The sequence below is a fragment of the Bos javanicus genome, chromosome 26 (genome assembly GCF_032452875.1).
Source record: "Bos javanicus breed banteng chromosome 26, ARS-OSU_banteng_1.0, whole genome shotgun sequence".
Lineage (NCBI taxonomy): Eukaryota > Metazoa > Chordata > Mammalia > Artiodactyla > Bovidae > Bos > Bos javanicus.
Window position 1 is genome coordinate 24,657,555 of NC_083893.1, and position 21,866 is coordinate 24,679,420.

General features: G+C 39.6%; 1 protein-coding gene and 1 long non-coding RNA gene across 2 annotated transcripts in view; one reads left to right on the forward strand and one right to left on the reverse strand.

The window, feature by feature from the left end:
* Positions 1-21,866, reverse strand: part of LOC133239384 (uncharacterized) — a 36,330-nt gene that overhangs the window by 13,281 nt on the left and 1,183 nt on the right. Inside the window, exons 2-4 of the long non-coding RNA XR_009733810.1 lie at positions 11,658-11,752; positions 8,962-9,215; positions 2,837-2,928 (exon numbers count right to left, since the gene is read on the reverse strand). This is a non-coding gene — a long non-coding RNA (uncharacterized LOC133239384). The remainder of the gene's footprint in view (positions 1-2,836; positions 2,929-8,961; positions 9,216-11,657; positions 11,753-21,866) is intronic.
* On the forward strand, positions 13,187-21,794 carry LOC133239382 (glutathione S-transferase omega-1-like). The gene is made up of 6 exons (XM_061403389.1): positions 13,187-13,718; positions 13,880-13,988; positions 17,202-17,424; positions 18,027-18,125; positions 20,677-20,783; positions 21,566-21,794. Exons 1-6 carry the CDS (start codon positions 13,685-13,687, stop codon positions 21,717-21,719), a joined length of 726 nt encoding a protein of 241 aa, XP_061259373.1. The 5' UTR covers positions 13,187-13,684; the 3' UTR covers positions 21,720-21,794.

Genomic DNA, 21,866 nt, shown 5'->3' on the forward strand with positions numbered 1-21,866 from the left:
TTAAGACCCTCCTGCAGAAATATAAACATATTTCCTGTCTCAGAATGCTCAAATGACTCTAAGGGCTATCACAGTCCATGCTGATAGACTGGATGACAAACTGCAGTGCACTTATTCTTAGGGCTGATCATGAGCTGACCTCAGACTGTTCCTGTGCTTGCCTCTCATAGCTGATCTCTTGTTCACATCATTATGATTGCTTAATTAGATCTTCAAATTTTTCTGACCTCATGGCTTCTGCATATGCCTTTCCTCTGCTTGGAGTCCTCTTCCTTTTCCTCATCACAAAGCTCATCCTTTAAGTATTGCTATGAATTGAATTTTGTCCCTCAAAATTTGTAGGTTGATGTCCTCACTCTCAGTATCTCAGAATGTGACTGTATTTGGAAGTAGGGTCTTTATGAAATGAAATGAAGTAATTTAATGTGGACCTACTCCAGTATGATTAGTATCCTTATAAAAAGGGAAATTAAGAGACAGATACACACAGAAGGAGAACACCATGTGCACACGAGGACAGTTATTCACAATCAGGAACAGATTCTCCGTCGTAGCTCAGCAGGAATCAATCCTGCTGACACTTGATCTCAGACTTCTGGCCTCCAGAACTGAGACAATAAATTCCTGTGTTTAAGCCACTCAGTTTGTGGTACTTTGTTAATGGCAACCCTAGCAAACTAATACAGCCATCAAAAGGTGAGTGGGTAAATAAACTGTGCTATATATCCATACCATGGAATAGAAAGGAATCAACAACTAAAACACAGCAGCATGGGAGAATTAGAGAATAATTGTGCTGCATGGAAGAAGCCAGACCCCAAAGAAAGAGTATATAATGTATGTGTAATTCTTGAAAATGCAAACTAACCCAGAATGTGAATAAGCACATCAGTGATTCCCTGGGAGTGAGGGGCAGGGCTTCAGTGGTGTACGGGTATGTGTGGTGAGAGCCAATAAGGAAGGACCTGAAGGAGCACAGAAAAACTTCTGGAGATGATGGATATATTCATTATCCCAATTATAGTGATGCTTTTATGGGTAAGTCAAAAGTTATCAAGTTGTTTATATACATATAAAGTTGTTTATATATATATATATATATATATACACACACACATACAGTGAATTATACATCAATTATATCTCAGTAAAGGGCTGGAAGAAGCACACGCTGGAATCAAGATTTCCGGGAGAAATACCAATAACCTCAGACATGCAGATGACACCACCCTTATGGCAGAAAATGAAGAGGAACTAAAGAACCTCTTGATGAAAGTGAAAGAGGAGAGTGAAAAAGTTGACTTAAAGCTCAACATTCAGAAAACTAAGATCATGGTATCTCGTTCCATCACTTCATGGCAAATAGATGGGGAAACAGTGGAAACAGTGTCAGACTTTATTTTGGGGGGCTCCAAAATCACTGCAGATGGTGATTGCATCCATGAAATTAAAAGACACTTACTCCTTGGAAGGAAAGATATGACCAACCTAGATAGCATATTCAAAAGCAGGGACATTACTTTGCCAACAAAGGTCCGTCTAGTCAAGGCTATGATTTTTCCAGTGGTAATGTATGGATGTGAGAGCTGGACTGTGAAGAAAGCTGAGCACCGAAGAATTGATGCTTTTGAACTGTAGTGTTGGAGAAGACTCTTGAGAGTTCCTTGGACTGCAAGGAGATCCAACCAGTCCATTGTAAAGGAGATCAGCCCTGGGTGTTCTTTGGAAGGAATGATGCTAAAGCTGGAACTCCAGTACTTTGGCCACCTCATGTGAAGAGTTGACTCATTGGAAAAGACTCTGATGCTGGGAGGGGTTGGGGGCAGGAGGAGAAGGGGACGACAGAGGATGAGATGGCTGGATGGCATCACTGACTCGATGGACGTGAGTCTCAGTGAACTCCGGGAGTTGGTGATGGACAGGGAGGCCTGGCGTGCTGTGATTCACCAGGTCGCAAAGAGTTGGACACGACTGAGCGACTGAACTGAACTGAAAGTTGTTGTGGGTTTTTTTTGGTTTTTTTTTGGCCGATTGAGGGATCATAGTTGCGCAACAGGGATCAAAACCTGTATCCACTACAATGGGAACATGGAGTCTTAACAACAAGACCACCAGTAAATAGTAAAAATTTTCTGCACAAACAGTAAAGAAATTCTGCATAAACGAAATGTTATTCTATGAATCAAGATTGTTACATATTTCCATGAAAAATGCTGATATGTATGTATTCACAATCATTCTTGGATTGAGAATATTAAGTATTTCCCCTCAATAAGACAAATTTCCCCCCAAAGGAGTTTATATTATGGATAGAACAGTGAATGCATCTTTGAAGGTGACCACATGAAGTGATCCAGCAAAGACCAGACGTGTGTCTTATTCACAAGTATTTCCTATACAGCTGGGAAATGCAGTATAATGTTCCACTCTCTGAACATTTAATTGTTCTAATGTCCCTAAAAACAGTTACTTCAAACTGAGCTCTAATATGAAGACCATCTTAATTTCAGCATTAGTGGAAATAATGAAAATAATTCATAGGTACCCTTTTAGGAAAAGATGAAACTTTATGTACTTATTCATGTATTCTTTACTTGACAAAGGAAATATTATAACACACTGATAAGAAGAGAAAGACAGTAATTAATCTGTTAGCTTTTGCCCTGCCAATTTGCTGCCTGAAAGTACTGATTATATTAAGCCTTATGATTAGGACTTTTATTCCTTCCATTTTTCCTTGTTCCAATTTCTCATGTAGATGTGCTTTGATAAAATCCAGAAGGATAAATTAAAATGTGACCCAATGAAATGAATTCTGCAGGAGGCTGCAACTTACCAGAGGGCCAGTTCAAATTCTGGAAGGGAGGAGTAACTAGGCAGGTAGGTGCCACAGTAACTGAAGGAAAGTAGAGTCCAGGAGAACATTGCCTATAATATAAAATACAGTGCAAGGATTCAATCATTATGTTCAGGTTAACTATAGCCTTATAGTTTAATTTCTTTTATTTAATAATTTTCACATAATTCAAATATATTTGCCTCGTGCAATGTCTAGCCTGGTTTCTTACACTATTAACAGAAAGCTATGAGCAAAGTTAAGATCTCTGTTTAAAAGATTTTTGAGTGAACTAAGGCCATGAGGTCACTGTCTCATGACTTCAGTGCCGAATTAAGCACACTGCACTATGTATGTCCCTGTGTGCCTTGAAATGGCCCAAGAACCATAAAATATTCCATAAATATATGAAACATGGTAATTAGAGAAGTTATCCAAACAACTTGAAATACACTGGGCAGTTGCAATAATTCTAGCTTAATTGCATGTCTCTGTCCCTTAGGCCATATGTGGCCCTTAGCTTAATATCTTCCAGTCCTTAGAACAACTATAAAAAGTTATTTTCTCATTTGTACCTACAGTTGAACAAATGAAACTTGACTTTAAAGTCTTAGCAACAATGTGTTTAAAATCTACACAGAGAGGATGCTAATGCAGGGAGGTGTCTGCTTCCGCTTCCTTGTGTGTGAGGCTTTAGTTTCCCCTCCTTTAGCTGCTGTTCTTCACTGTGGTTCCATAGACACAACTTTTGCCTTCTCCTATGTCTGTCTTCTTTACATTCAATTCTCTATTGCTCATTCTGCATATTTTTAATGGCCCTGTTCTCTGCATTTTTACACTTTTCACTTTAACTGAACTTACTATTCCACTAAACTTTATCATTTATTGGGTTTATTTAGCATAGTCTGATCAATAAAAACAGCTTATATTTTCTGAGGATCCAGTGCAAAAATAAATATAATTTCTTGTTGGACAGGGGCTTTAATGGAATAATTTTCTATCCTTGCTAGACAGACACTTCCTCCCATAATTGAAAATTATTAATTTTATATTTTCTTTACATTTATTTTACAAAACACAAGACTTTTGAAGAAAACACACACACACACCCTAGCCATCCAGAGAAGAAAAACAAATGCTCCTTAATTATACTACAAAATTTGATAAATTTGTTTTTGGTGTTTTCTTGTGTTTTTACTTATAAAAATACATTTTTTTGTTAATATAACTTTGCTTTTTATAGCAATAATAATCATGGATTAAATAAATAACCTACATAATAATTCATTTTAGAAATGGAACTTGGATCATATATTCCATGACTTCTATTGAGTTCTTTTTTTGCTTGTTTACTTTGAGCATTTTATCATTAATAATTTTTCAAAAATACGAATTTTAACATTCGCATAGTACCTCTTTATGGGATCTTTAACTTATTTAACCATTCACAGATCACTGGAAATTTAGGTTGCTTCCAATCTTCTGCTATTATGACAGTGCTTTTAATTCGTTTGCACACAAATGTGTGGCCCTATTTCTGATTATTTCCTTCAAACTGAATAGTTCTTGAAGTGGATATAGAGTAGATGTTTACTTCTCGGGAAGCTTGTATGAATTCATATGCCCACCATTAGGAAAAGAGCACTCCCAGTTTCACTGCAGTCTGTGCTAGCAAATATGAGTTTTAAAAGAATTGTGACTTTGACAAGTAGAAAACCCTCACCTTTGTTTAAATGACACTTTATAAAATGAATATTCAAATGAAACATTTTTCATGTTTTTGGTCATTAGTAGTTTTGTGGTTTGGGTGAGTTCCTTATCCATTGTTCTAATGAGATATCTTTTTTCTTATTTCATAAATGGTCTGAAAATATTTTGCCATATTTGTCCCAAATACTTTCTTCAGTTTATTATTTGCCTTTTAACTTTTCACGGTATTTTCAATATTCATAGGTGTAAAATTTGTATATAATCAAATATGTCAATCTTTCTATTTCCACTTTTTTCCTTTGTGCAAAAAGTCCTTCAACCTTAAATTATTTCAATTTTCTACCACAGTTTCACCTATTTTTCAATAGGTTTGTTGTTTATATTCTCTCTTGCTTTTGTTTGATTTATGTTTTGATACACAGTATAACATAAAGACTTAACTTGATACTTTTGTTCTAATATTTTTCTTAACACCATTGTTTAATAATTCATATCATCTACTGTGTATGGGTATCATTCTGGGAGTGTCTTCTTCATATACTTAGCTTCATGTATTCCAGAGCCTGTCCTCACTCTTCAATTCTTTCACTGATTAAGTGACTCCTGAACCAATCCCACACCCTATATGATGACAGCACCATAATGCTAAGGAGGGACCTCTACCTTGTCATATTCTCTTTCAAATTATCCCCATTCTCTACTTTCTGTTCTTCTAGATGAACCTTGAAATCATTCATTTAAGTACTCCTGGTCTCTAAAACATTTGATAAAACTATGAATTTCTTTCTGTAAAGAATATCAGAACTACATGTATGATAACCAGACTTTCCATGCAGGAGTATGTCTCTATATGTTTAAATATTATGTCAGTGATTCTTGTAATTTTCTTCATTAGAGTCACTCCTAAATATTTAAATCTTCTAATTGCAAGGATATTTATTTTGAAACCAGCATCTTACTGAGCATTCTTTTATCAGTCCTAGAAGATTATTGTATTATCCATTATCTCTTTTCTCCTAGCTATAAGTTTTATATGTTCATATTTTGTTGCATTGACTAGAACTTCCAAGTTGATATTAAATAACAGTAGTAACATTGTGTATCCTTGATGATTTAATCCTAATTTTATTATGGATTCCTTTAGAGTTTAATGATTCAACATGAATGTTGGCTACTAGTTTGAATTAACTATCAATTCCTTTGATAAGACTATACCAAGTAACCAAACTGGGAGTATTTTAAAGATGAAGAGTAGATACAGTCCATATAGAAGCATATCTCAGAGATATTACAGGTTTGGCTCCAGACCACAGGAATAAAGTAAATATTGCTATAAAGTAAATCACACAAATTTTTTAGTTTCCCAATACATATAAAAGTTATGTCTACACTATAATATAGTTTATTAAATGTGTAATAATATTATGTTTAAAGAAATCATTTATACAACCTAATTAAAAAAATACTTTATCTCTAAAAATAATAACCATCAGCTGAGCCTTTAGAGTCATAAGCTTTTTGCTGATGGAGGGTCTTGCCTTCTTGTTCCTGGCTGTTGACTGGGGTTGGTGACTGCTCCAAGCTTGGGGTGGCTGTGGCAATTTATTAAAATAGGACCACAATGAAGTCTGCTTGATTTACTCACCCATTCATGAATGATTTCTCTATAGCATGCAATTCTGTTTGTCAGCATTTAGCAACAATAAAACCTCTTTCAAAACTGGAGTCAATCCTTTTAAACCCTGTCACTGCTTTGTCAACTAAGCTCATATAATGTTCTAAACCTTTTGTTACCATTTCAACAATCGTCATAGCGTTCTTGCCAGGAGTAGTTTCCTTCTCAAGAAAGCACTTCCTATGCTCAGCAATAAAAAAACAACTCTGCATCCATTCAAGTTTTATCATGAGATTGCAGCAATTCAGTCACATCTTCAGGCTAAACTTCTAGTTTTAGTTCTCTTGCTATTTCCACTATGGGGTACTGTAACTTTCTCCACTAAATCTGGAACCCCTCAAAGTCATCCATCAAAGTTAGAATCAACTTCTTCCAAACCCCTGTTAATACTGATATTTTGACCTCTTTGAGTGAGTCATGAATGTTCTTAATGGCATCTAGAGCAGTGAACCCTTTCCAGAGATTTCCAATCTACTTTACCCAGATCTAGTAGAAGAGTTTCCGGAGAAGGCAATGGCACCCCACTCCAGTACTCTTGCCTGGAAAATCCCATGGACGGAAGAGCCTGGTAGGCTGCAGTCCATGGGGTCGCTTAGAGTCGGACATGACTGAGCAACTTCACTTTCACTTTTCACTTTCATGCACTGGAGAAGGAAACGGCAACCCACTCCAGTGTTCTTGCCTGGAGAATCCCAGGGACGGGGGAGCCTGGTGGGCTGCTGTCTATGGGGTCACACAGAGTTGGACATGACTGAAGCGACTTAGCAGCAGCAATGTGTATGGTTGAGTATTTTTACTCTTCACCTGAAACATCACAATATTGTTAATCAGCTATACTCCAATACAAAATAATGGAGAAGGAAATGGCAACCCACTCAAGTATTCTTGCCTGGAGAATCCCATGGATGGAGGAGCCTGGCAGACTCCTGGGGTCGCAAAGAGTTGGACACGACTGAGCGACTGCACTTACTTACTTATATCAGCAATGAGACCTTTTCACTTTCGTATCATTTGTGTGTTCACTGGAGTAACACTTTGAATTTCTTTCAAGAATTTTTCTTTTGCATTGATTCCTGCCTAACTATTTGGTATAAGAGGCCTAGCTTCCAGTCTGTCTCAGCTTTTGACATGCCTTCCTCACTAAGCTTAATTACTTCTAGCTTTTGATTTAAAGTGAGAGATATGCAACTCTTCCTTTGACTTGAACACTTAGAGGCCACTGTCATGTTATTAATGGGCCTAATTTCAACATAGTTGGGTCCCAAGGAATAGGGAGACATGAAGAAAGAGAGACAGGATAATGGTTGTTTGATGGAACAGTCAGAACATACAAAAAATTTAGAGATTAAGTTTTCCCTCTTATATGAGTATAGTTCATTGCCTCCAAAAATGAATACAATGGTAACATCAAATATCACTCATCACCATAACAAATATAATAATAAAAAGTTTGAAATATTATAAGAATTACCATATGGGACAGAATCACGAATTGAGCAAACGATGCCAACAGATTTGCTCAGTGCAGGGTTGCCACAAAAAAATAAAAAATGCAATATCTGCAAACAATAAAACAAGGTATGCCTGTAGACATACCTTGTATTGCTACAGGGAGGAAGCCAATTCTGACTCCATGTTGGAAACTGTCTCTTTGACTTGCTTTTTCATTGCTTTTATTATTATAATCATACTTAGTGGCGTGCCTGGAGGACCCTGCTCCTCTGCTTGACTGTAAACTAAAGTGCCTTTGTTCAGCACATGGAAAGAAACTTTGTCCCTACCCACCTGTGAAAGGAGAGATTAACACACCCCTTCCAAAGGCAGGCCATTCCCTTGGAGATGTTTTGCAAGACTGAACACCCTTTCAACTTTACTTCCCCACTGCATCACCCTCTCTATTCTGCCTTTTGACTTTAGTTCCTCATTGCTTCTTTCTCTCTGATCTATAAAAGAGTCTGGCATCCAGACCCCAATAAGATGGTTATTGTGAGGCTCTAGCCTGCCATCTTCTCTGTCAGCTGGCTTTCTGATCAAAGTCTCTTCCTTCCCTCTGCACAACTGAGTGACTGAACAACAACAACACTGATTGACGTATTACATAAGTGACATATTATACATGTAATTTATATGTGTTAACATATATGTTAATTATACATAACATATAAGGTTATATGTTATATATAATTTCAATTTTTTCAGCACAGTCTTGACAGTAGATACCATTATCTTTATCATAGAAAAGGAAATTGAGGCTCAGAGACTTATCTTTAGAAGTTATACACATGTCTTCAGCCAGATTTTCAATAAATCATCAGGAAAGGAAAAAAAAAAACTCTTCTAAAAAAGGGTTTTAAACAGCAGTTAGTACTCTAGTAGTGTTCTATTCTAGTCCAGTGCTTCTCAAGTTTAAAGTGCATATGAATTAACCGGGGAAATATTGTTAAAATGCAGATTCTGATGCATAGGTCTGTGATGGGAGCAGAGTTTCGGCCATCCTAGGTGATGCAATGTTGACTGTAAGCAGACCACACTTTGAGTAGCAAGGCTCTAGCCTACTTAATTAAATCCTATGTGATCAGCCTGATTTGGTCCTTAAAAATGCTTATTACAAAAAAAAAAAAAAAAAAAAAAACCCAACCAGTCAAAAAAAACCCCAAACCCTACATTTATAAGAACTAGATTTGATCACATCTTTAATACAATCCTTTGGTCATGGTAAAGGAAGAGTTTTGCAAGATACCTTTTAATTTGATCTTTCTGGTCATTTCAGAGGAAGTTGTATATGTAGATGAGGGAACAGAGCTGCTGGTCAGAAAAACCACAACTTCATAAGGAACACTAGTTGCCAGGATGCCCACAATTCCATTCATACGCTGGAGTACAGTCTTTTTCTTGATTTCAATACTAGTAAGTACTATGAAATTCCCACAAGGGTGGCAAATGGTGCTGTTCTTGGCAAAATGAACATTCTTCTTGGGGAATACTTGCACCTACCTAGGAAAAGATACAATCGCCATCAATAAAATACATTTTAAATACTTTTCTTTTTTTTTTTTTTAAATAATGCAAGTGTCAGGCCAGTGTATGCTCCTCGGTTCTGTGGTTCTGTCTCGTCACAACAAAGATTTGGAGTGACGGACATTAAAGCCCTTGGCGCATCACAGCTCTTGGGTCTTGGACAGACCATGTTATAGCTCTTAGACAAATCAGTGTTACAGCTCTGTTTTATTTAGAAGTTAGCAGGAGAATCCATCCTCAAAACGTGAGGGCATACCAAGATAAACAGCGCACCCATGCTGGGGAGAGACAGAGAAAGTGCTTTGGCTCCTCCTTTGATATGTTTTTTCCTCCCCCTGGGCCTGCCTTACGCAAATTGGGCTTAGCCAGGAGTGCTGTTTGTTCTACTTGAGGTCTTCACTCCGGTCCTCACACCTTCCTTTGACCTTCCTTTGTTCTATTTTCACAGGTTTTTCCCTTCCTCGTATTTTAGCCACCGCCATTTTGAACTCCTTTCCCCTATTCTAACTACCTAACACAAGCAATAGATCATTAACATCTTTGAAACTCATCTATTCCCTCTTCACCCCATTTCTGCCCAAAACAATCTCTCAGATAAAAGAACACACGAGGTTGCTGTGTGTTCTGAACTGGACAGTTACGGTCCAGGCACTATAGAAACTTAAATGCAGACTGAAAATTCTCTAGGTCTCAAAAGCCTTCTTCAGAGAGCTTTTCCAATGAAGCACAACCTCTGTTCAAACCTAAGAAAATTTTGGAAGGATTTCTGAAGTCCTGTATACATGGAAAAGAAAATGTGAAAACGACAGAGAAAAGAGCTTAATTCTCAAAGAAAACAGGGTGCATTCTGGGTCTTACCTTTAAAATTAGTTTTAATTTTAAAAATAAACTTTAAAAAGCAACTTCGAATACGACAGCCTGCTTTATGGTTGTAAGCCCAGTAGGAAATTTTGCTTCTTTACAAAAAAGGAGCGTGTGTAGCCATATTTTAGATTTAAAACTTAGAGATAAATGCAGAAAGTAAAAGGAATAATCATAGGACATGGATGAAAAAGGTGAGAACACAAAGGGAATATATTTTAAAGTAAGGAGTTCGTGATGAGTGTAAAGCTAGAGAAATGAGAGTCTGAGAGGAGGGGGGAGTCTACCTCTATTTAAATGTTAAAGATAAGCTTAAAGATGGTGGAGAGGACAAGAGAAGGACACTGGTTTGGAGATAAACTTCAAGGGAATAGTACAATCAGGACCCGTGGTGGATGCTGTTTGGAATACAAGTAACACTCTAGAATGTGGAAGGAAAGCAATGCCAACTTACACCTGTGCAGCGTTTTATGTTTTTCACATGCACTGTAAGTGCAAACAAATCCAGAGTCAGTGGATAGGAGACAGAAGGGACTGATGGCCCTAAGTACGGGGAAAATCACCAAAGGCGGGAAAGAGCTGTTATTAAAGTGAATAACATTGAATAACTGGACGCGCTGGGGATGGGAGTGGGGCGGGGCGGGAGAAAAGTTACAGAGAAACGAAGTGTGCAGGAAGGCATTGGGGTTGACCGGGAAGAGGTGGACTTTGAAAGTGAGCAGGTCTAAGAAGCGGAGGGAAGGGAGAGGATGTAGTCTGAGAGAAGAATTTTCTCAAGACCAAACTGTGAGCAGCGAGGCCGGGGATGCCGCACTTCAAAGACGTGACGCTGTAGGCCTCTCTCCAAGCCTTGCCCCAAGGGCCCTGTGTCTCTCACTCCGGCCAGGGGCCGTGAGTCTAACTGTTATTCGGAGGCCCGGGGCTGCCCCCAGCTTGCAGACGGGAAGCCTTCACTGTTTAGGTTCCCATGCCCCCTGCGCCCATTGGTTCCTCCCTCTCGGCTGCTCCCCCTCGAACCAAGCCGATTGGTGGCAGCGCTGAGCTGTCTCAACCAACGGGAGAGCGGCGAGTGAAGCAGGGGGGCGGGCCTCCACTGCAGTGGCCCAGGCTAGGGCAAATAGTTACATTAGAAAAAAACGACAGTCGACTTTAACGTTGAGTGCTAACCGTCCAAGCGCCGGTGCAGGCATAATTTCATTCACTATTCAAATCCCCAATTAGCCCCGTTTTACAGAAAAAGAAAGGGAGGATAAGACAATTTCCCCAAGATTACAAAGCTGAGTAATTTACAAATTACAAAGCTAATTTAAAAGACTTTAAAGCCAAGTCTGATATGCAAAACCTTAAATTAATGTACACTTTGTGGTGTACCCTCGGCTATTTCAAGGACAGACAGCTTCTGGAAGTAACTGATAAGACAGGTTAGCAATTTGCCTTACTTCTGACCTTCCCTCTCAGACCATTACTTGCCCTCTCTTCCCTTCTTTCTTCCCTCTCCTCCAATCCTCCCCCCTTTCCTTCTTTAGGGCTCTCCTTCCTGTCTTGCCAAATTCTTACCTTCATTCCGTTGAGAAATGTTGATTGAGTTTCTCCTGTGCATTCTGCTAGTCAGTTGGAACTGTAGAGGGAAGTACTCAATAAACCAATCTATTCTAGGAATAGAAAAGAGGTTTTTTAAAAGCCATACTGAGGATGAAAGGCTGGGAGACAGATTCAAGAAGCACTTGAATTGTGTTCCACCAGACAACCAACCCTGCTCACACCTTGATCTGGGACATCTAGCCTCCAGAATTATGAGAATAAATTTCTGGTGTTTAAGTCACTCAGTTTGGGGTATTTTGATAATGGCAGCCCTAGCAAACTAAGACAGGCATGGAATCATAATCAAACTCAGGCAGGAAGGCTCCAAGATGGATGTGTTTATTAATTACCACAGTCTGCTGCTCCAGTAATAGAGCTAATAAAAAATAAAAACACACCCTTGCCTCTCCCTTCCCAAATAAATGGAACAGTTCATTTCAGTCGCTTAGTTGGGTCCGACTCTTTGCGACCCCATGGACTGCAGCACACCAGGCCTCCCTGTCCATCCCCAAATCCCTAAGTTTGCTCAAACTCGGTCCATCAAGTTGGTGATGCCATCCAACCATCTCATCCTCTGTCGTCCCCTTCTCCTCCTGCCTTCAATCTTTCCCAGCATCAGGGTCTTTTCCAATGAGTCTGTTTTTTGCATCAGGTGGCCAAAGTATCGGAGTTTCAACTTCAGCATCAGTCCTTCCAATGAACATTCAGGACTGATTTCTTTTAGGATTGACTGGTTGGGTCTCCTTGCATCTAAGGGACTCTTAAGAGTCTTCTCTAATACCACAGTTTAAAATCATCAATTCTTCGGCCCTCAGCTTCTTTTATAATAATAAATAAATGGCACAGTAGTCAAATAAAACATTGACTACTCTTTTCCAAAGAGAGTAGGAAATAGCAATCCACTCCAGCATTCTTGCCTGAAAAATTCCATGAACAGAGGAGCTTGGCAGGCTACAGTCCATGGGTCACAAAGAGTCAGACACGACTGAGCGATTGAGCATGCACTCTTTTCCAGTATCTGTATTATGTGCTCTGGAAGCCCCTCTTTCCTAATTAAGAGGGGGCTGAATGAGTGGATGACCTGGCCAGACAATTTTCATAGACCTATAGACTAAATCCACTAACCTACTTGACTCTGAGCATTTACCCCTTCTAGGGCTTCAAAATCCAGTAAATTTTTGAAAGCAGCATTATCCTTCAGATACTAGTAATATCCAAATTTGTACTGTTTCCTTTGGGTTAAAATTAAAAGGATGTGTCCAAAGAGTAACAGTAGGGACAGCAACCCTCCCAGTAGTCATATTAAGTTAGTTCAGACAGAAAAAAGGAAAAGGCTCTCCAGGTGGCTCCACGACTGGCCCTGGGCTATGGAAAGGAACCTTGGGAGAGCATGTTCTGGAATCTTGAGCAAGCACTGGAGCCCAGGCCACAGGCCCTTAAGTATTGGAAGCCTTGGGGTAGGAAGAGCTGCAACTAAGTCAGAGCCACGTGACTGCGGCCAGAGCTCGCCTTCCGCCGCCAGGGCGCGGGGCGTGGGAGGTCAGGGTCTGGGTGGAGCGTGGATCCACTCACAAAGTGAAGGCCACCATCCTTCGGGGTCAGGAAAGGGCTCTGAGGATTGTGAGCGTCATTTGTGCATCTCGATATGTCAGCACCTCTTGGCCAGCACGATGAACTCTGGCACAGTCGCCACCTGAGATGTTTTAATTAAGACTTAACCCCCACCAAACCCGGAAGGCCGGCGCTGCCTCTTGGCTTACGGGGTGGCGTCCGGCCGTGATCACCCACCAGGCGAGGAGGCTGCAGCGTGTTCCTTCTTGCAGAGGGTGGGGAATGCAGCAGAGTGCGGGGCAGGGCCGCCCCAGAGGGCTTCTGCGCGCGGGTTTGGTTTACTTCTGATAGGAAGGGAGGGAGGGAAAGAGAGAAGGCGGGGCGATCGACTTTTTAATTGGTCTGCAAACCCCTGCGAACCCCGGTGCCAGTTTTATCTGTGCGGCGGCGAGATGTCCGGAGGATCAGCTAGGAGCCTGGGCAAAGGTGAGACCTGCCGACCGTGATCCGACGCGTGCTGGGGGGTGGGGAGTGGTTCTGCTCCGGAGCCGAGCGGCCTAGGAGACTTCACATTCGCGGGAAACCAGCCGGATGCTGGATGTCCCCACTGCGGTCCAGGCTGTTACTGCGTCCGCTTCTCTCCGCAGGAAGCGCCCCCCCGGGGCCCGTCCCCGAGGGCCTGATCCGTGTCTACAGCATGAGGTTCTGCCCGTATGCCCAGAGGACTCGCCTGGTCCTGACGGCCAAGGGTATCCGGTGAGGACCGAGGCAGGGGCCGCTCCCAGCCTGCCCGGAACCAGCTGCTTGGGGAGGCTTGGGCAGCCCGTGGGCGGGGTACGAGAATCTCTGATAGGGTCCCCACAGCTTTCTTTACTGCCAAATACACTATTCTCAGCCTTCTGCGGGGTGATAAAGGCCTAGTGGTAAAGAACTCGCCTGCCAGTGCAGGAGACAATGAGACTCGAGTTGGGTCCCTGGGTTGGGAGGATCCCCTGGAGGCGGGCATGACAACCCACTCCAGTATTCTTGCCTGGAGAATCCCTTGGACAGAGGAGCCTGGCGGGCTACAGTCCATGGGGTTGCAAAGAGTCATACAGGACTGAAGCGACTTATTGCATGCATAGAAAGCTATGAACTCTGTTCCCCTGGTGGGGAGTGGAAGGAATGCCATAGACCACTGCACCAGTTGAGGACATCTCCTTTAGATTAACCTAACCGTTTTATGGGTCAGCAAAGCTGGGGCTCCAGTAAAGTTGGTGGTATGCAGAGATCACTGGAATGGGAATCACAGGCAGCGGCTCTTTTAGCTCTGGCACATCCCTAAATCCTCTCTACTGCCTTCTCCTTCATCCCATTTCATTCATGTCCTATTTATCTATATATTGTTTACATTTATTCTGAGGATATAGCCCTTTCCTGAACAGTGGGTAATTTACCCTACTACAGAGTCCAGACCTTGACTATCCTACTGGTAGAGTGCTGAATTAACTATATGGTGCATTTTCTTATAGCTTGAGTTTTTGAATAAAATAAAGTGTCTCTGTCTTAAGATTCAGATTTTGGGGAAGCCCCAAAGAAACTAGTTATCTACAGGAAATATCCGAGTCATTGACTTTTCTCTGACTTAAACAGCCATTGGAACTGCCTCTCTTCCAGTGACCTTTGGGATCTGTTGAACAGACATCAAATACCTGTGATGTGGGAGTTTAAAACATAGCCCCCATTCCAAAGAAACTTTACATCTATATGCTTAGAGTTTTAAAATTAACTTTAGCCTGCTAGAGGGAGAATTAAGCAGGCAATACTTTTCCCTAAAAAAAGTAAGCTATATATTCTAAAGAAAAAAAAAACAAATTATTTTTGGATTAATCACTTCAGTAACTCTTGTGTCTTTAGATGAAACTGATTCTAAATACATAGCAAAATATTTAACATTTAGTAACATTCATTTATCAATACATAGCAGATATCCAATTCAATTGGATTGAAAAATGACATATCTTGTGCTCATACAACTGAAAAGTTCAGGATCAAGACAGCTGAATTTGGAGGCACAGAGTTCTGGGTTAGTGCCCCTCTGGAACTCTAGATTGAAAACTTTATCTTTCTGGGACAGTTTTCCAAAGGAAAATTAAAGTGATCTTATCAAAAAAGCGCACGTATGGAGAGTGAAGGGTGGTAACTGTTGCTGAACAGTGCAAACAACAGAGGAGCCTGGTGGACCACAGTCCATGGGCTCGCAAAGAGTCGGACATGACTGAGCAACTAACAAACTATGTTCATGGGTTAGTTTTAAGTCCCAGGAGACTTTGATTAGAGAAGTGGTAGACTTTACCACATGATAGAATCTACTAAAGCACGGTTTTCTCTCATCTTCCAACTTGTTGCAGCAGGTATGTCGCCCTGTTGGCTCATCATTACCAAGATAACAAAATGCATATGTGTTCTGAGAGCCTTCTTTATTACAAAAGCCCAGGATTTACCCTTTCTTTTCACAGTATGAAATTGCAGAAATCTTGATTGGCAGGGAGCCTCATTGTTCTTACAGTGGCTTGTATCTGAGTATACAGTAATCTGTCAGCAGACGAACCCTGTAATACATACACACAGATGCCAGTATTCAATCTGGCTATTCCTTTGTTTCCATGGTGGAGAGGGTGGGGTTGTGTATTTAATAGTACCTCAAGCTAAATGCTATTGTAGCTTCTGAGGTGGATGGGGAGAAAGGAAACAAAAGATGTTAGGGTGTATTATTTCTGAGTAACTAATCTGTTCTGTTGAACACTCATCCAGCTTTGAAATGATATGGATCTGGCTGTAGCAATTATATGAAACTTCCCTTCCGCTTATTTCCCCTAAAATCTCTCAGACAAGAGAGAAGTTAGATAAAAACAATCTTAGTATAGTCTGGACTTCACCTGTTTCTTCTTTATGGGTTTACTTAGTGTGTTTACCCATGTGGCAGTTTTAAAAAATATCAATGCATGGAGATTTAATCTGGGAGCTTATTTTGTGGTTGAATATTTTGGATTCTCTAATATTCTTATAAAAAAATGACTAGCTTTCTATTCAAATTAGCAAAAAGAATTTAATTTTATCATACTGATTCTATATAGCGGGTGTGGACAAACTCAATCAGTAGGCTGATTTATTTTTGTAATTAAGATACATCTTAGTCCCAAATGGAATATCTAATTGACAGTCTTGAAGCATTTCCACGTATTTATTCAACCAGTGTGTACTGAGTACCAATCTGAAAATGTTTATATATTTTTTCATAGCATATAAATCTGTTTAAAACTTTGCTGACTTACATGTTTGTTTATGAATATGACCAAGACACACAAGATCACTGCTTTACTGGAGCTTATATTGTAGGGAGGTGACATAACAAACATGTAATTAAGTGAGCAAAGTAATTTGTTACGTATCATCAGTACAATGGAGAAAGTAATTCAAGAAATATTGAAAAAGGTAATTGTGGCCAGATCATAATGACCAAACCGGAAGTCATAGGAAACATGTGACAGGTAAGCAGGGGCCAGATCACATGGCATGGGAAGGGGTTTAGAGTTTATCCTCACTGCAGTGAGGAGCATTTGAGGGCTGTAAACAAGCAGGAAGGTGGCCTCCTCCAATTTACTTTTGTAAATGGATGTGGAGAATGAACTAGAGGGAGGTCACAGGGGAAGCACAGGGGCCAGTGGGACTGCTGTAGAGATTCAGGTGGCAGGTGATGTCTTGGACGAGGTGGCAAGTGTTAAAGCTGAGAAGCAGATGAAGTCAGACTGATTTGACGGTCTTGCTGATCCAGGTGATTTGAGGAAGAGGGGGCAGGGGGAAGGAATAAAGGCCACGCTGACTCCCAAATTGGGGTCTGATCAGCTCAGTGGGTGATGGGACCAATGACATTTTATTCAGGAATACAAGAAAAATGTTACTGTCTTCACTGTCTTCTGTGCTTTTCAGGCATGAAGTCATCAACATAAATCTGAAAAATAAGCCTGAGTGGTTCTTCAAGAAGAATCCCTCAGGCCTGGTGCCGGTTCTGGAAACCAGTCAGGGTCAATTGATCTGTGAATCTGCCATCACTTGTGAGTACCTGGATGAAGCATATCCAGGGAAGAAGCTGTTGCCAGGCGACCCCTATGAGAAAGCTTGCCAAAAGATGGTCTTGGAGTCCTTTTCTAAGGTGCGTGTTTAAGAAATTTCAGCTCCTATTGAAAATATCTTTGTTTTTAAAGCTGAATCAGTGCTGTCACTCTAGGTTCAGTGATTTGGGAGGGAAAGACAAACAGGATTATGCTCTTGCCGGCTCTGACATGTCCAATGAGCTCTTTCATAATCTGGACCCTGTTTACTTTTCAAAGTTACATCTCTTCACTGTTCTCCTAATACTTTATATTCATGTCATGCTGAATATTTTTATTTTCCCCAAACTTGCCACCTTCTTCTCTATTCTTGCTAAAAGACTCTTTCTCCTTCTCACTTTGCCAAATTGTCAAGTCTCTTTCATGTACAGTACATGCCATTCAGTGTCCTTTTAAGATATATTTGATTCAGACTCACCAAAATGGCTTATTTGCAGCTTATAAAATCCTGAACAGTATAGCATCTTTGGTAACAAAACTGTTTCTAGGATCAGTATATAACCTCTGTGAAGAGGAACTCGTGCACATATCAAGTATATAGAATACCCTGGCACGGACTGTGAGGGTTCTATCCTGCCTTTATGTGACAGGGTCAGTATGGTTAGCCTCACACTGATAAACTAAGACATTATTCTCTGTCTAGGTACCACCTTTGATATTGAGGATTCTTAGAACACAAAATAAGGAAGACTGCTCTGGCCTAAAAGAAGAATTGCATAAAGAAATCACCAAGCTAGAGGAGGTAATCAATCCCTTCTCCTTGATTCTTATTGGATTAAGTGATATATTATACCCACACTCATTTCTCCTCTTTTCTTCATACTCCTATCTCCAAAATGAGTTTAAGGTACTTAGAAATAACATCAAATAGGAAATTTTCGTTTACAACAGATAGCAGCTGTAAGCTGCTGTATTTAAGATACAAACCAAAATACCTAAAAATGTTTTGTCATGGGCCTGCTTTTAAAACTTTTTATTGCACTGACACAAAATATTAAGGAAAATTTTCAACCAAATTTCCACAGCTTTACACCTGTTTATGTTTTTCCATGCTTGTTTTCAGTCCTTGAACATATATTTAAAACGTTAACTATAATCAGAACATAAGTCATTGTGGTTTTTTCCACTTATGTTATATAATAAACTTTATGGAAATAAAATTATTTTATACATTAAAACTTAAAATTATATAAAAATGTTTATTATATAATGAACATTTCCCACAAGAGTCTGCCATTAGATACGCTTGGGGAAACCCAGGTGTGTTTTTTCCTCCTTTGTGGGAGAGATGCTATTTGGACCTTTATATGGAATTCTCTTCCATTCACAGTCAGCCTTAGGTTTTTACTGAGGGAAGACACAGTTCTTGTCTCATATGGAAATGCATCCTAACCTTTTATCATTAAGTTTGAAGTTTACTGTAAAGTGAGTGAAGTCACTCAGTTGTGTCCAACTCTTTGTGACCCCATGGACTATAAACCACCAAACTCCTCTGTCCATGGGATTTTCCAGGCAAGAATACTGGAGTGGGTTGCCATTTACTGTAGATTTTTTCAAAGCTTTTTTTCCCATTAAGAAAGTTCTATTACTAGTTTGTGAATATTTTTTAAAAAGTCATGAAAGTGTTGGATTTTATTGAGTGTTTTGTCTTCATCTATTACATCTGCTGAAATGTTCACTGAATATTTTCCCTTTAATCTGGTGAATAGTTATGGTAGCATTGACAGATTTTTCTGGTGTTGAACCATGCCAGTATTACTGTGTAAAACCCACTTGCTTTCAATGGATTTTCATATATATTTTAAAACTAGTTGATATTTGATTATTGCACATTTGTTCATAAAAGAGACTACTTTGTTCTTATCATATCTTTGTGTTTTTTTTGTTGTTGTTGTGGTTGTTTGTTATTTTGGCCATGCCAGGAGGCCCCGGGCAATGAAAGCACAGAGTCCTAACCACTGGACCCCCAGGGAATTCACTAGTTGGTTTTTGTATCAGGGATTTTCTCAACTCATAAAATGAGTCCCGTTACTTTCTCTGGTTTTCTAAGTTCTGAAACCATTTGATAGGGTTTGGCAATTTGTGTAAAACATTTGAGTCCGGTGTATTTTATAGGGGTAGAGTTTTTATCAGTAGTTCAGTTTCCTTAATGTTAATTGATTTTCAGGATTTTTGTATTCCAGTTTTGTAATTGGATTGTAATGAATTGTAATTCATTTGTAATGAATCAGTTTTGTAATTTATATTTTTCTTTAAAGTTACATATTTCATATTCTCATATATACAGACAGAAAGAGAATCATGTTTCCTGATTTAAAAAAATCTCTATGTACAACTACAGCTCACTCTTGAACAAGGTAGAGGTTTAAGGTGCCAAGTCCCCAAGCAGTAGAAAATCCACATACTACCTACTAAATTTGGGGTTAGTTGGGGGACATATAATTTTCTTCCCATCTAATTTCAGACTCCAGGTTAAGGACTCATGCGTTAAAGTAAGTGGTACTATTTCCATGTTTCAGGCTGCTGAGAGAGTATTTCCTTCTGACTGAAACTATCATACTTAATTTAACATGCATAATATAATTACCAGGCCCTACAATTTAAAGACAGACCTAGACAATATTGGTTCATTGTACAATTCTGAGTGCCTAGTAACTGCAAGGCACTCTGCTGAATAGTATGGGAGGTAGAAAGTGAGAGGCAGTCCATACTGTTTAGATAATTGGTTTTATAGTAGACCAAAAATAAATACTCAGGTAGATATAAATAATCTATCTACAATGTAGGATGTTATAAGGGCCCTGAGAAAAATCATGGATGTTTTATAAAATGCTTTGGTGTTTATTAGCCAGATAATATTCTCAATCTTCTGTTTGCAAAACCATAATATTAATTCACCTCCTTAAATTTCAGATATATACTTTGTACTTGGTTTTCAAAGAATTTTACATGGCATTGTTTAATAGTTAATCTAGTTGTGTCCAGTTTATTTTCAGTAAAGTTTTTATTGACGTATCATATGCAGAGACTTACCCAAAGCGTAAGAGTACAGCTTGAATTTACAAAGTGAACATTAGTAAATATTAGTTTTGGATGATTTCTGTACTTTGTACAAATGGAATCATATAATATACATTTTGGGGTCTGACTTCTTTCATACAAGGTCAAGTTTCTGAGGTTGTGTGTGTTGTGTATAGTTCATTCCTATTCTTTGTAGTGTTCCAGCATATGACTACTGCACAGTTTATCCATTTTAGTCCTGATGGACAGTTCTTATGCTGTTTAATATTCAGGTTCTGACTGATAAGAAGACAACCTTCTTTGGTGGCAATTCTCTTTCTATGATTGATTACCTCATCTGGCCCTGGTTTGAACGTCTGGAAGCTCTGGAGTTGAATGAGTAAGACACTTGAATATTTTTTGCATAATTTAGGACAATGATAACCAGAATAATATATACTAACCTTTCATATAGACAAAAATTAATGTATCTCATTCAATTGACATGAATGGGAACAAGCAGACAGGAGGAGACTTGGACTTTCCAGAGCATGTCCTATACCTACACCCTCCATTTTCTCCCATCTCTGGGCTGGGCAGGGGTGGGGAATTCTGTAACAGGTAGTAAAATGTTTGAAAAGTGATTTACTTCTCCCCTCCTGGTTAAAAACCCATAAGGATGCACATTTTCGTAAGGACATCAGGCAGGATTGTGTGACCAATGCCACCTTCCATTTACCAGCAAGAGTCCCACACTGTTTCCCGAACTCCATGTTTTGAAGTTTAGCAGCCACCTTGGCTTACTCCCATTTCCTAGAGCTTAGAACTGCTCAGTTGCTATTAGTCATGGTCTGACCACAGAGTAATAAATATGTCATGTTCTTGATTGTCTTTCACATTCTCATTTTAAAAAGCTATCAGTCTCTTAGTTTGGACAAGTTCTCAGGTTAACTGAGCAAGTCACTTCACTCTAGTCTTAGATTCCTCTTCCACAAAACAAGGAGCTCTACAATATCTTCCAAATCTCATATTTTATGATTATGCACATCTTAAAGAAGTATTTCTAAAGAATGCTTTGAAAAGATTAGAGGAAAATGATATGAAACTGTAGAGTTATAGGAGCCTTTGCAATGCCTTCCTACTTAGCCTAGTTCATCCCTTCATTATTTCCATCTCCCACAGGTGTGTAGACCACGCTCCAACTCTTAAGCTGTGGATGGCAGCCATGAAGAAGGATCCCACAGTATCATCTCTCCTCACTGACGTGAAGACCTTTCAAGGTTTCTTCAACCTCTACTTGCAGAACAGCCCTGAGGCTTATGACTATGGACTCTGATGGGGACGAGTCAGCAATGAAGACATAGCTGATACTTTCCTTCACTAATATGAATAATACCATGGTTTTATTTTACCACGTGCTCTCATGTCTTACTGAATCACCTCTGATTTGACACCAAATTTGGCCATACTGTGGGCTTTCCTC

Bases quoted from the DNA above. Each gene is read 5' to 3' on its own strand.
- LOC133239382 (XM_061403389.1), top strand. From the start codon at position 13,685: ATGTCCGGAGGATCAGCTAGGAGCCTGGGCAAAG. The intron at 13,719-13,879 runs GTGAGACCTGCC...TTCTCTCCGCAG, and splicing joins AGCTAGGAGCCTGGGCAAAG to GAAGCGCCCCCCCGGGGCCC. The intron at 20,784-21,565 runs GTAAGACACTTG...CATCTCCCACAG, and splicing joins GAAGCTCTGGAGTTGAATGA to GTGTGTAGACCACGCTCCAA.